General features: G+C 38.8%; 1 protein-coding gene across 2 annotated transcripts in view; it reads left to right on the plus strand.

Moving 5' to 3' along the window:
- Positions 1 to 5722, plus strand: part of ACSL3 (acyl-CoA synthetase long chain family member 3) — a 57354-nt gene extending 51632 nt beyond the window's left edge. For both annotated transcript variants that reach the window (XM_074364387.1, XM_074364388.1), the window contains 2 exons: positions 868 to 1025; positions 4984 to 5722. In XM_074364387.1, coding sequence (XP_074220488.1) covers positions 868 to 1025; positions 4984 to 5141 — 316 coding nt within the window. In that variant the 3' untranslated portion in view covers positions 5142 to 5722. The remainder of the gene's footprint in view (positions 1 to 867; positions 1026 to 4983) is intronic.
- Positions 5723 to 15508: the final 9786 nt, after the last annotated feature.

Genomic DNA, 15508 nt, shown 5'->3' on the forward strand with positions numbered 1-15508 from the left:
TACGGAGGCAGCTGGGAAGGAGAGTTTAAAGTTAAAGTCCCAGAAGTTCACTCTTGGAATTTCGGCTTGGCACTCTGATTGCATTTTCCTTAAAGGTATTCCATGTGGCAGTTACTCTCCGGGGCTAACAGTTAGATACGTTTTGTGGCCAGCCTACTTACTGTGAGAAGATGCTTATGACCTAACACTTACTATGAAAAAATAAAACCTCATGTTAGAAGAACCTATTTAGAAATTGACTTTGAGGTATAGCCCACGCTAAAGATTTATTACGTTAATTTATAAATGATTCTGCCCTTTATTAGTCATGAAGTATTTTCTTTAGTGATGCTACAGTTCTGGGTTTTCTTGTGTGATATTAACCAGAACCATCTCCTCCTGATGCTGCTGCCATTTCTTCAGGTTGCTTCCCCCAGGGGGCATACTCAGAGTTCCTCTGTCAGCACCAATTCTTAAGAGAACAAAAGAAAAAAATATATTCACATTGTTTTGATTTGTTGCCAATTTTTTAAGAAACAGTTTCTTATTTACATTAGCTTTTATTTTTGTTTAATCTATTGATGTGAATTACTGATTTTTAAAAGGTGAGTCTTTTAATATTTCTAGTTTTCTTTTAAAAACATTATTCATAATAGTTATGCATAATTGAAACTTAGCATGAAACAGATTAAGGTTTATTTAGCAATGAATTCTGCCAGAGCATTGGAACGTGTTATAAATCATACAGTAAAAGTGGCTGTTGCACGAAATATGTGTGTCAGCACCTCAGTAGACAGTTGATTCCTAAAACGTCAGTGTGGTCAGTAACCACCATTAATGTGGTATGCCATTTAGCTCCTTAGCTAAGTTATGTTTTATACATTTCAGTTACCATTCTTACGTCATTGGATTTGTTGTGCCAAATCAAAAGGAACTAACAGAACTAGCACAAAAGAAAGGACTTAAAGGGACTTGGGAGGAGCTGTGTAACAGTCGTGAAATGGAAAATGAGGTACTTAAAGTGCTTTCTGAAGCTGCTACTTCAGGTGAGTAAGTGTTCAACTGATTCCAAGAACTGAGCTGGCAAGAGAGTACTTAAATTTATTTATCCTGTTACATTACAAAGGCTTAGGTTACATTTCCTGCTCAGAAACCCATCATATTTTCCTACCATTAGTAGGGAGAAGATCATATTTATCAGTCCCCCATTCAAGCCCCTGTAGGGACACACAAATCATGCACTCCCACCACGGATGTACATGTATCAGGATGTTCTTGGCGGCTTCTGTTTTCTCCACTCACCTTGGCCGTTCCCAGGGCCCTGCTCGGCTTCCTGGACACCCCAGCCCACAGTGAGCCGTCTGAGGCTCTTCTGCGCTGTTTGTGTGCTGCTGGTTGATTGTGCTCACAGATCCTCTGCACCCTTGTGTGTGTGTTGGGGGGGGGGGTGAGCACAGGTTGACTAGTTTAATGTTGGCGGTTTCAAAAAAAACAGCTCTACCTTCTGAGTCGTCAGCAAAAAGTATAGTACAAGTGTGCATTTTTATTCTTAGAAATGTTATTCAAGATTATGAAAAATGTTAATTGCATTTAATCAGATGAAATCATTCTGACCCTTTATTTCAACAGTAATTATGTTTTGTTGTATGTCAGCTTGAAGATAGTTTCCAACTTTTTTAGGTAATTTAAAAACTTTGGGCTGATGCTAAATTGAATTAATTAATGGATATTATATTACAAACCCACATACTTTCTGAGTAAGGTGGAACACTGAAACAATAATTAAACATTTAAAATTTATATACTTTTTTAGTTTATTTTAAAATTTTATGTATATTTTAACAGCTTTGAGATATCAAATGCCAAACAACTCATTTTATGTATAATTAAGTAGTTTTTAGTGTGTTCACAGAATTATACAACTATAATCGCAGTCAGTTTTAGAATTTGTTATCACCCCAAAAGGAAATACTGTGTGTGCATTAGCAGTCACTCCCCATCACACCTCAAACCTCCTAGTCTTTGGGAACCAGTAAGCTACTTTATATAGATTTGCCTATTCTGAAGATTTTGTTTAAGTAGAACCATGTAATACATGGGTTTTTGTGACCGGTTTCTTTCACTTAGTATGTAATGTTCATCTGTGTTAATCCTTGTTTCCTTGCAGCGTGTATCAACACTTCATTCCCTTTCAGTGCCAAGTAACACGTTGTCTGTTCATCAATTGAGGGGCCCCTGGGTTGTTTCCACTTTCGGCTATTAGTGAATAATGCTGCTGTGGACATTTGTGTGCAAGCTTTTGTGTGGACATACTTACTTCTTGTGGGTAGATGCCTCGGAGTAGAATTGCTGGGCCTGTGCTACCTTTGTGTTGAACCTTTTGAGTAACTACCAGGCTATTTTCCAGACTACTTTTTAGATGGTGGCATTTTACATTCCCACGAATGTTGTACGAGGGTTCCAGTTTCCCCACATCCTCGCCAATACTTGTGACTGTTCATCCTTTTGATTCTAGTCATCCTGGTGGGCATGGAGTGATGTCTCACTGTAGCTTTGATTTGTGTCTCCCTGGTGGCTAGTGATGCCAAACATATTTTCATGTACTTATTGGCCATTGTGTATTTTCTCTGGAGAAATGGCTGTTCAGATTCTTTGCCCATTTTTTAAAGTGAGATTGTCTTTTTGTTATTGAGTTGTATGAGTTCTTTATATATTCTAGATACAAGTCCATAATCAGATAATGTGATTTGTAAATATTTTCTTCATGGTATCCTGTGAAGCACATCAGTTTTAATTTTTATAAGATACAGTTTCTTCTCTTTTTCTTTCATTGTTTGTGCTTTTAGTGTCACCATTGCCTAATCCAGGTCACAAAGAAAGCCCAATGTTTTCTTCTAAGAGTTTTATATCTTACATTTAGGTCCTTAATCCATTTTGACTTAATTTTTATAAATGATGTGAAGAAGAGATCCAACTTCATTTTTAAGCAAAATTTATATTAGGTTTACACAGAGAAACAGAATCAGTAGGTTATATATACACACACACACACACATACACATACACACATATATATATATATTTAGTAGGTTAAATATATTGAGAAACTTACTATAAGGAATTGGTTTTTATGATCATTAGGGGCTGGCTAGACAGAGTTGGAAACCTGTAGGGCAGACTGTTGAAAGGTGGCCTGGAAATCTAGGCACAAGCCGAAGGTCCTGTCCACAGGCAGGATTGTGTCTTATTTGGGGATAAGCTCTGCTCTCAAGGCCTTTCAGCTGACTTAATCAAATCTGCAAAACACTTGTTTAGTTGAATAACTGGGAACTCTAGAGTTGCCCAGATGACACATAAAACTGACCATCACACTCCATCCATTGTCCACTTGGCACCCATACACATTTTCTTGAACCATAGTTAATTTCCGAGTAAAGACATTAGCAAAGTCAGACTATCACCTAATATTATACAACTGTCCTGTGTACAAATGAAAATACAGTATTTTCCCCACAAGAGGATGCAACCTCCGTGAGTGATTTTTACTCTTCTCCTTTGGTGTCCTGTATGTAACTTAAATAGTATGATAAAAAGTTAACTCATTAATACACATTACGGTAAGAGAATAAGAGGTAAGAAAACAAGTATTTGCTTAACATATACAAACATATTCACAACCAAATAAGGAAGAAAAACTCATAGTTATTACAGCCTCCGTTTCTCCAGCTGATCATGTGGTTGTAGCTGTGTTTATTTTTCTAAAACCTGGTCTAGACAATATCACCACACACCTAACATAATTTTGAGTCAAGTTATAGGGTGCAGTGCTGAGCACTTAAAAGCTGAACGTGGTCATCAGTTCTCGCTTGTGAGTCTGCCCCACATCTCAGTAGGTCAGACTCCTGTCCTTTAAGTCCTTGGTCCCTGCCTTGCTGCCATTTCTCAAAGTGGTTTTTCCTCTTGGAAACCACTCCTGAAATATTTTTAATCTTTGAAGAGTATAAAACCTTGTTTGTTATCTCTGTTCATTTTTATGGGCTTGAGTTATTACATCACTTTTGTTCCTTTAATTTAGTACTTTTAAAGTATATACATTATTATGGTGAGGTTTTTACTTGTTTCCCTATTGTCTGCCACTTGGAAGCAGAAACTATTCATTTTTATATTTTTAAAGAATGTTTAGCAAAGCATTTACACAGTAATTTTTTCCAGTAAATATGTGTTAAGTGAGTGCTGGAAAAATGAAGCAAGGAGATGTTTACTTTCTTTACTAAGAAGATGTTCCTTCAGACTGCGTCTCTCCCCCACCCCTTCATCCCTCCACTGCTGAGAATCTACTGGGTATCAGATCTGTGTTAGGAACACGTAGTGAGCAGACATTCTGCCCTCTTACCTTACAGTGAATATCCTGGTTCAGTGACAAGTTTCTCTTTCAACATTATTGTTTTTTAGTTTCTAAAGTGATTTTTTAAATAATAATTTCAAAGAAAACGAACAGGCATAAAATAAAAAGTGACAGTTCCTTTTCCCTAATCCTGGATCCTAGCCCCTTGAAGGACCTGGTTTAGTTTGGTATGCATCCTTGGCCTCCATATCTAGTTGCATATAGGTTTATCTAGTATTTTAAAAAGATCGTCTTTTTAAACCTAACAGTGTATTATTGCAAATATTATTAGATATATATAGCAAATGGATCTCATTTTAAATGACTGAATTGTACATTTATGCCTATATCATAATTTATCCAACTCATTCTGTTGATGGACATGTAGATTTTTTAAACAGTTTTTGCTATTATAATTCTCATACATATCTATTTTTTTTTTACTTCTACTATTATTTCTGAGGGATAGATAGCTTAGAAGTGTGATTTATGAGCTGTTGGTTGGTTTAATGGGTAATCAAAGACTGAGGAAGTTAAATTATTTGCTAAGAATTTTAACTGTATGTTTTTCATGCCTTTGTGGTTGCTTTTTTTTTTTCTTTCTTTCTTCGCCATCACAGCAAGTCTGGAAAAGTTTGAAATTCCAGTAAAAATTCGTTTGAGCCCTGAGCCATGGACCCCTGAAACTGGTCTGGTGACAGATGCCTTCAAGCTGAAGCGCAAAGAGCTTAAAACACATTACCAGGCGGACATTGAGCGAATGTATGGAAGAAAATAGTCATTCTCTTTCAGCATCGGGTTGCTGCAGGGAGCTCAGATCAAATAGGAAAATACTTGAAATGCATGTCTCAGACTGTGAGGCGGACTCCATTCCTCATATTAAACCTAAACTGTTAACTTCTCATGACATTGCCATTTTTAACTGACAGGATTAGTAAAATTTTAAGACAGCAAACTTGTGTCTGTCTCTTCTTTCTTCCCCTCCTCCACTGTCCTTTACCACCTAGGACTGCACTTGTCAGCATGAGGACTTTTCTGAATCATATTGGGGAACAGTGATTTTAAAACCTCAAGTTTTTCAACATGATTTATATGTTCTGTACAATGTTCAGTTTGTAACTTTTTAAAGTTTGGATGTATAGAGAGATACATAGGAAATATAAGAATTGGTTATTTGGGGGGCTTTTTTACTTACAGTATTTAAAAATGCAAGGGTATGGATGTGAAATTATGTAAATTTCATTCAAATGCTTATGAATCAAATCATTGTTTGAACAAAAGATTTGTTGCTGTGTAATTATTGTCTTGTATGCATTTGAGAGAAATAAATATACCCATACTTATGTTTTAAGAAATTGAGACCTTGTGAACGTATGCCTGACAGTGTCTTCTTTATATATTTATTTTTTCTTAGAAAAAGGAATGAAGTTAGGTTGGTTCTGCATGAAACAAAATAGCAATAGCGGGTTATGGGTTTCATAGTAATGGAGGAAACACAGCAAGGGAACAGAAGTGGGTAGTTGGTATCTGGTGGCTCCTCATTGAAATACCCAGAGTCTCCTAGTTAGCTGTGGGCATTAGCAAAATGCCTAAGCTTTTAGAATTGGAAACAATTCTTAAAGGTAGGGTAGAAATAGAAGAAAAAAAAATCAGCATGAAAAGTTATTCTTCATTTCACTGACTGTATATGTACATTGAGTTGTCTGTATGTCACATTAATCATGAAAAATTATTCTATCCCACTCCTACTTTTAAAGTCTAGCTGTTTAATCATGTATCTCATTTCAAAATTAGTACTTTTTCTTGGATACGTTGCACTGGTTGAGTGTGTGTGTGTGTGTGTGAGACACTGTCAGTGTCTGTTGATAGCTTATTAAAAAAAGCACCTTACCCTTTCTGCCATAACCTTTCCACACTAAAAAGTGAAATAATCTAGAATGCTTCTGATAATAGCATTCTTACTGCAATACATGAGAATTTATAACGAGGTGAGTTAAGATTTAATTTTGCAGGTTTTTAATGCCAGTGTGGAAATTGTGATCCTAAAAACATTGCATTATACATAGTCTTTTCATATGTATTGCTTGTCTGTTGTTTATTATTAAGAGTAATATTGCACCAGTTAAGATGTGTTCAGATTAGGACATAAAAAAGTCATATGTACCATGTTTTTCATGTCATATTAGTTATTTTCTTGATTCTCAATTACTTTTAGGCACCAAAAGGCAAAACAAACAAAAAAATATATATGAAAATATATGAACGTAGATCTATTTAGGATAGTGGGAGTATGGAGGACCTGGGACCCTATAGTTTTTGGTCATATTATGAACACATCATATTTGGAGACATTGCAATATGGTGTTTTTTGTTTTAAACTTCTGTTATATTCTTGTATACATTTGCATTGTGTTTTGAATGCTCTTCTTGCCGTAGTTTAAATTTTCACAAAGTCTGGAAGAACTGCCAAGAAGAAGTAAAAATAGGAAAAATTAAAATAGAATTTCCCTAAAAGTATTGTGATCTAAATTAAAGGTAGCTTGGGTGAGAGATTTTGTTTCTGATGCTTGACCTTTAGAATATTATTTGCTTTCAAATGATGTTTTGAAAAGTATTTAGGAAAAAATGGTTCAGTGCTTCAAAGGAGAGATATCAATGTAATTGTGACTTGAAATAGAGGCAGATGAATATATATCTTATCACTGATTCACAATAAAAGTTGTTTCTTTTCAGAAATATCTAATAAGGATGGTTTAATCTGTATATAGTCCCATTTTTCCCATTTTTCAGTCCTAAAATAGCAGATGCCAGATGTCAGAGGCCACAGCAGAATGTGAAATAAGTAGAATCCCCTTTTCGAACGCCTTTCTAATCCAAACCATCTTTAGTGACTTGAAATATAGTATCTTTTAATATCCTTTCAAAAAGAAAGAGTTGGTTGATTTGGGGGGAAAAGAAAAGGCCATCCAACAACTACAATGTTATTATGAGAAAAATACTGGTTTAAATAGAAGATACTTGGGGAAGGGAATTTTCAGGAATTTCAAAATAAATTGCTAACTCTAATACATGTGAAAATAGACTAGTTTCTAAGAATGTTTTTTCTAAGAACTGTTTTCTGAAAGTAAGCTGTATGAAGAATTCTTGAATCTCTCCTGTAACAGTAAGTCTAGTAGTTTTTATCAGGTAGATGGTGGCCACCTCCCGTCTTCCCCTCTTCCCATATGCCCACCTCCCCTGCTGGCATTTCTTAGTTTAAGTTAATTAATATGTTTTTTTTACTGACAACAGAGCAAAACTAAAACTGTTACCTGTTTTCTAAATACTGCTTGTGTTTTTAAGTAATGAGTTTGACATCCATGTTCTCTAAAGCTTGCAGTTTTTCCAGCAATGTTTAAAAATAGATGAACCTGGAATAACTTTGCTTCCAAAATACATAAGATCTTATAGTTTTTAAACAGTTATTCCCTGTGGTACAAATTGAGAACGTAATAAATCTGTGTGCGTGTTCTTTTGTAAGACAATTAAGTACATCTGTGATGTTTTAGGGGAGATCCACTTTTAAACAGTGTACATACTGGCCCACGCTGAGATGTCACGCACCCTTCCTACACTTAAAACTGCGTATTCACTGTGGGTTCATTTTCAGTGGTCTTGGTTATTGCTGCTTCTGCCTGAAGGAGTGTACATCAGAAAGCAGCAGCAGAGTTACACGGTATGAACTATTTATTTGTAACCTGACATTAAGTTTGAAAAATAAAGATATGTAAAAAGTTTCTGATATTAAAACTCAGTATTTTGTTTTTCTAAAGAAAGCAAGCTCTCTCCATAGTGAGGTCAGACTTCATTGACGTTATTGAAATACTTGTTGGAAAAGGAGTTAGGGGAATTGTCTTTCTTGGCCTAGCAATCCACTTGAACGGAGACTTTATCCTAGAAATTCTGTTCCTGATCTGCTCTGTTTTGTAGCATTCTCTCAAACTCACCTGCCCGGAGCCCCCCTGAGTCCTCCTTCCCTCTCTCTCCTCTGGGTTCTGACAGCGCAGGTGCCGTGCTGTCTGCTGTGTCAGTGCTGATAAAAGGTTTTCTGCACTTAAAACATTCACCTAGCATGAAGTCTTGACTAGAGATTATTAAGGCATTAAAATTTGTGGGGTAAAAGCAATATAGTGTCAAAATGTCTAGGTTTTGTGCCAGCGTTATGTCCTAGGGTTATGGCGGGGGGCGATCTGCCAGGCCCTGCCGTCAGCTGCCAGTCAGTGTTGTTTCTTTTTTGCTAACCCGAACTTTTATAAAAGTAGGTCTTTGTAGTGGTCTTGAAAACTGTAACAACATTTGGCAGCTTCAGTGTGGTTTTTTGTTTCGTATCAGTTTAGAAAGATGATTGTGCCTCATTTCTGTCACTAATTTTGCTCAGATTGTAAACACAGGTAGCTTAATGTTAGCACCATACCAGACATACCTGTGATTTTAGGATGAGGTGGGCAGGTCTGTTGTCACGGGAAGGTTCTGACATAACTGTATAAAAACCAGGCCGTATACCTATCTAGCCTGACGGAAGCCAAACGCGTTGTCTTCGGTTTGCCCCCTACCCACCGCAACCCCCACTTCTCAGGCTGCTTTCTAACCAGTCCACGTGCAGGCTCGTAGGCCACAAGGCCACGTCTGTTGGAAATCACCTCTAGCCCCAGTGCCTTAACGGGACTGAGTAGACCTTCATGAACGTTTTTGAGTGGATTAAAATGTTAAAATTACAGCAATGGGTATGTGTGTCCACATTTAATGTTACGTGCATCTTTCTAGTCAGTTCAGACTTTTAAAAACCCTTTTCAGCAAACCCTTCACCATCAGGGTCCTTTTTTACTGATACATTTGAACACTGTTCACTTTGGTGGGATTCATTCAGAAGCAGCTTCTCCCATGTGGTGATGCCTTCTTAGTTTAATCCTTGGTTCTTTGTGAAGAAAGGTTATTCTGCTGTGTGAGCTTTATGTTATCCAGTAACACAGGGTCTCACACTGAAGCCTCTTCTGCACAGGTTACCTGTATAGAATAGGGTTTCTCTCTAGTAAGAGTTTTTTCATGCGAAGGTCTTTCCGCATTTGGTAGACATTCTCTTGGAAATGTGTCCTTGTGCTCAGAGAGGGATGAGCTACAGGTTTCTCAACAATGCCTTCACAGGGTTTCTCCATAGAACCCTCGTGCAAGTTCTTTCATGTTTTGCCAAGGGCAAGCTGCCAGTGAAGGCTTCCCCACGACGACCACACTTGTGGGTTTTCTCCAGAATTCATTCTTTGATGTTGACTGAAGGGTATATTATAGCTAAAGATTTCCCCATCTTCTTCACATTCGTAAAGGTTTTGTTTTTCCATTTGTACAAACTCTCCACATAGAATAAGGGAGGGGGCAGTCCCTAGAGACTATCAGTATTTTACAGTCATAGGATTTCATAACTGTGGCTTCAGACCGCTTAACTATCTGAAAAAAACTGACAAAATTACTGAGGACCCTAGAAAACTGGATTTTGTGGCTTATATCTGTTGATATTTTAAACCATCACAAGTTTTTTCTCTAAAGAGTTTGTGCTTTACCATAAAATGTGTTGAATTTAAAAATCATTCACTTCAGTTTTCCTTGACGACCGTTGTCTTTTTTAAGATAAAAACTTAAAAGTGAGAGGCAAGGGAAGGGGTTTGTAGAGAGGAGGGTGTGTGTGTGTCCCCACCCCTGACTCCCAGCTCCCCTCTGGGGGAAAAGTGTAGCTATTGCAAGAAAAGAGCAGTGAATTACTTGTTCTGTGATGTTGCAAAGTCCCATATTCTTCATCAAAATAAGAATGGGAAAAAGAAAAACTTGCCTCTGTCTTGTCCAAGTAATGTGCTGCCCCCACTTTCAAGATTTTATTCATAAAAGCCTGTAGCTCCAACACCCTTCCTAGCCGCTCCGTCAGCTGCTCGGCCCTTTTCTGGACCCTGCCATCCCCGAGAAGCACTCCATGTCCATTTCGGTGGGAGAACAGAACGATGCTGAAGATAAAGGCCTGAATGAGATCAGAGAATGGCTCTGATGGGAGGGGCTCAGGCTGGGTTGGACAGGAAGGAGAGGGGCTGATATATAAAATAGCCCAGCAATGTGTACCCGAAAGGCCTGGTGTGGGTGCTGAGAGCTGGGCCTCATGGCCCTTTAGCCACCCAGCCCACTGCGGGCATCCTGCCCACTCTGGGTACATCCCAGGGGAGCCCAGGGCGCACTCCCTTCCTGGGCTACGTGCTTGGCCTGCCCTGCAAAAGAGCCCTCTGCTCAGCAGCAGCGCTGACAACGCCATCACTTACTTACCTCTCTGGGTCTGAGTGATTTCTGCTTCAAGAGGAGAGCGGCAAGACCTCGTGGAATAGAGAAAAGTTTCCACAAATGTGGGAAAGACTGCCGTTCTACAGCCACCGTCACAAGCAGCCGCCAGAGCCCGTTTTAAACCTGTTCTGTTGATCAATAGCTCGTCTTATTTTGGAAAGCAGGATGCAGCAGAGGCTGAAAATATTCCTGGTTTTTTTTGCCCTTTAATTCCACTTTTAGGAACCTCAGAAAATACCGGAGATGTAAGTTGAGCGTTCCTGCACAAAGAACTTCATTGTGAAGTTTACAGTAAGATCTAAACAGCTAGATCTAGCACGCATTTGACTGGTTATATGAGCAAGAGAAGTACTGATATAACTTCTTATACCATGAAGATTACTTCATTATGAACTATTTGAGGGGAAGAAAAGTGAGGATAAAAGTTCAGCAGGAACTTCAGGTCATAAAAGGATGTTTATATGTGTGTAGGGTGTGTGTGTGTGTGTGCTGTGTGTATATTGCATAGAGAAGAGCCTGGAAGGAAATGTGTTACCATGATGGTGGTTTTGGAAATGTGGCTGACTTATTTTTCTCATCTTGCTTTCCTTTATTAAAACTTTTTTTTTACAATTTGGCTCTCATAAAAATCCAAGCTTATGGGAATCAATAGTTTAAACCTTTTTTATTTTTCTTATCCTGGCAAAATTAATAATTTTTAAGACAAAAAAGCCTTGAAATTGTCTCATGTTTTGGTAAAGAAATAACCCAGAAACCCTTCTATTTTCTAATCTCATTGTATTTATACTAGTTTCCAAGGTCTGTCATAAAATAGTACCACAAATTGGGTGCTTAAAACAACAGGAATCTATTCTCACATTTCTGGAGGTTAGAAGTCCGAAATCAAGGTATCCATCAGGCCTGGCTCCCTCTGCCACCTGGAAGAGAATCCTTCCCTGCCTCCTCTTTGCTTCTGGAGGTTCGCGTGATCCTCCGTGTTCCCTGGAACACAGATGCATCTCCCTAGGCCTCCATCTTCACGTGGCATTCTCCCTGTGTCTTCACATCATCTTCCCTTTGCCAGTATCTCTGTGTCCAAATTTCCCCTTTTTGTAAGGAGTTGGTCATGCTGGATTGATGTCCTCCCTAACGACCTCATCTTGACCTGACCATCTGCAATGGCTGTCTCCAAATGAGGTCCCGTCCTGAGGTTCTAGGAGCCAGGACTTCAACATGACTTTTTTTTTTTTTTTTTTTTTTTTTTTGAGCGGGATGTCAGGGGAACACAATTCAGCCCATAACTGTATTTGTATATTTTTTGAAGGCTCTCTTCAATTACATTCTTGCTTATCAGCCTTGTTCTGTTTGTTTTATCTTTATAATGTGATATTTTGCATATCTGACCCTGTTTTCCATTCTTCCATTAAAAAATGTTTCCCTCTGGTAATTCCTTCCCTGTTCTGAATGTCTTTATTTTCATGCACTTAATCTAATTTTTTCCCTTTATTTCCTGCTTCATTACTCTGTTTGAATGTTCCTCGAGCCGGCTGCTGTGGAACTTTTGTGCTCCAAGCAGGTCTTTTCTGAACCTTTCATGTATGTCGCGTAGATTTGTTCTGTCTTCCCCTCCCCCAACGTATAACTTTATCAGTATCAGGTCAGGTGGTGTATGGCTTTTCAGATCATCATCCATTGAAGTTAGTAAATAATTTGCTAATCTTTAAAAACAGCTCCCACAAGAGAAGGAAAATCAGAGAGTTACTTTCTTTCTATCTTTTTCCCAAAAGCTGCTCAGTTCTCCTTCACCTTTTGCTTTTGTCTTTGGCTGATTTTTTTGATTCTGGTTCTTGGCACTGGTGTGTCCCTGTCATTTTTGTTCTCTGTCCCAAGGCCAGCAGCCACCGCTGTGGGACAATTATATCAAACGTCCTTTAAAGGCCAGGCCTGTGGCCCCATCCCTACTGTGATACACTTTTTAAAAAAAAGTTTCATTTGAAAGTAACTCCAGACATAAACATTGCAAAAATATCCTAATAGGTTTTAATGAATTGCTGATTGGACATAATAGATGAATTTATACTCATTATAAAATTTCTAGCAATTCAGAAATATAGAATGAAAATGAAAATCCTCATCAACACATGAACACATAATTCAGCTATGGGCTGAGTTATATTCATCCCCAATTCATGGGCTGAAGCCCTTAACCCCAGTGCCTCAGAATGTGACTGTATTTGGAGACAGGGCCTTTAATGAGGTAATTAAATTAAAATGAGGCCTTTAGAGTGGGCCCTAATCCAACGTGGTTGGTGTCCTTATAAGGAGAGGTTGGGACACAGACACACACAGAGGGAAGAACACAGGAGCCAAGCCAAGGAGAGGGACCTCAGAAAAAACAGCCCTGCCGACACCTTGGTCTCAGACTTCCAGCCTCTGGAGTTGTGAGGAAAATAGATTCTTCTGGTTAAACACTTCCATCTGTAGTATTTCTTTTAGCAGCCCTAGCAAATGAGTACAGATCATAATTGGACCCTGGTGTCTGTTCTGGAACTTGCATTTTTCATTGAGACTGTACATGGAGCATCTTCCTAGGTCAGTTTGCATAAGTTGACCTCATTAATTAAGAAATTGATCTTTTTAACCACCTCATAGTATTCCATACCATGGATGTATTATAATGTATTTAGTCATTCTTTGTTGCTGGGTACTTAGATTATTCCAATTTTTACTGCTAGGATCAATGTGACAACAAACAGCCCTTACTAGCATTTCTGTGCATAAGTGCAAACCCACTATAGGATAGCTCCCTAATACAGGACCTGCTAGATCAAACCTTGGAGTTTTTGCAAGTTATCCAACTGGTATTTTGTTCTGAATGTATATATCGTAACTCCTTGGGCAAATTTAAAATCCAGAAGATGTGGGTACTTTAGTGATTCTTCGTATTCCGCCAAGTTTAGTGTAATATGTCTTTCTTCTAATATTCTAAGGTGTTAAGTGTTTGCTACAGTTTTATTTTCATCAATTAGCCTTTAATCCAGGTTAAAATGCAGGGAACAAGGGCAAAGATGGTGAGCAACAGGACCCTGGCAGGCCCATCGCTATGAGCCGCTATAGACACCATCCGATTAAGTTTTTTTTGGTCATGTATTTTCCCCTTTTCTCCTTCCCTCTTTCCCTTCCTCCTTTCCTCATTTTCCCCCTGATTATAAATTATAATTTCATATGCCTTTTGAGTCACCGGTGGAATTGTTTTGTTCTGCTGTTTCCCAGGAATTCACTAATAAGTAAAAAAAAAAAAAAAAAAAAAAAAAAAAACAAAAACCCTCAATCCAGGACCATTAATCAAACAAACAGAGGCTCACGCAGGTATTTGCTGTAGAACTTGAGGCAGCCCTGCCGCTGGGGAGCTTGCCTTTTCTCCTCCGCAGCTTTGACGGGAAGCAGCAGGGGCCGTGTGGGGATAACTGATGCTGCTGACGGCGACCGTCTTCCACCCATTCTCCTCCCGTGAATCATCGCCCCGTGACGCTGTCCACCACGCACGCTGATGTTCACCAGCCGCACGCAGCTTCCCGTCTTCCCAAAGTGGCATAAACACGGGGCCTTTCTCGCCTGGGTCTCCAGACTCAGAGGACTCTGGTGCAGCGGGAAAGGCTATTTGTACAGGTGGAGGGGCTGATGGATGCAGACTCACCGCAGCAAGACACCCGTGTCCACCGGTCCTCTCCACGCCCTTGATGTTGAAACTGGTTATGGGTACGGAAATTTGCTAAGTATTTGATGTGCGTTAATTCCCAGGACACTGCCACAAAAATGGGTGTCCTTGTTCGTCTTGCTTTACAGAGGAGGGAGCTGAGGCTTCTAGCACTGAAATGAATAAGTGGTACAGCTGCGTAGGCACCCAGTCTGAAGCACACTACAGACTAGTTTGCTGAACTCCAGTCTCCTTGACCCCAGACTCTATTGGTTAATGCTGCTGGGTCTTTCCAAGCTACCCTGCTGGTCCTGAATGTTACCACCACGTAGTCCAGTCTGTCATCAACACGTACCTTGAACGTGAAAACAGCCTCCTCACTGGTCTTTCTGTGTTCAGTTTTTACACTCCTAATTTTTCCCACACTGCTACCAGGCTGATCTTTCCAAAACCTAAATCTAATCATACTTAAAAAAAAAAATCGTATTGAGATGTAATTCACATACCACACACTTTACTCATTTCAAGTATAAAATTCATGCTTTTTAATATATTCACAGAGTAGTACAAACATCACCAGAATCTAATTTTAAGAATATTTCCATCACCCCAAAAAGAAACCCCGTACCCATTAGCAGTGACCTCCTATTATTGAACATTCCCAGCCCAGGGCAACCACTGATCTATTTTATGTTTCTATTCTGGACATTTTCTATAAATATAATCATATAGTATGTGGTCTTTTGGGACTGGGTTCTTTTACTGAGTGTAATATTTTCCAGATTTACCCATGTTGTAGCATGCATCAGTAATTCATTTCCTTTTGGGGGCTGAATAGTATTTTATTGCGTGAATATGCCAGATTTTGTTTACGTGCTCATCACTTGATGACTCTTTAGGTTACTCCCACTTTTGGGCTCTTATGAATAATGTTGCTTTGAACACCTATGTGTAAGTCTTTGTGTGGACATACGTTTTCTTTTCTCTTGGGTCTACACCTAGGAGTGGGTTGCATGGTTAATCATACCTCTTTTACAGACTTCCCAATGACATTCCATGGCTCTTAGGGTGATGAATTTAGTCCCTTTTTGCTTGGTGCCCCAGTTCTCACAGAATGA

The sequence above is a fragment of the Camelus bactrianus genome, chromosome 5 (genome assembly GCF_048773025.1).
Source record: "Camelus bactrianus isolate YW-2024 breed Bactrian camel chromosome 5, ASM4877302v1, whole genome shotgun sequence".
In the NCBI taxonomy this organism is placed as follows: Eukaryota; Metazoa; Chordata; class Mammalia; order Artiodactyla; family Camelidae; genus Camelus; species Camelus bactrianus.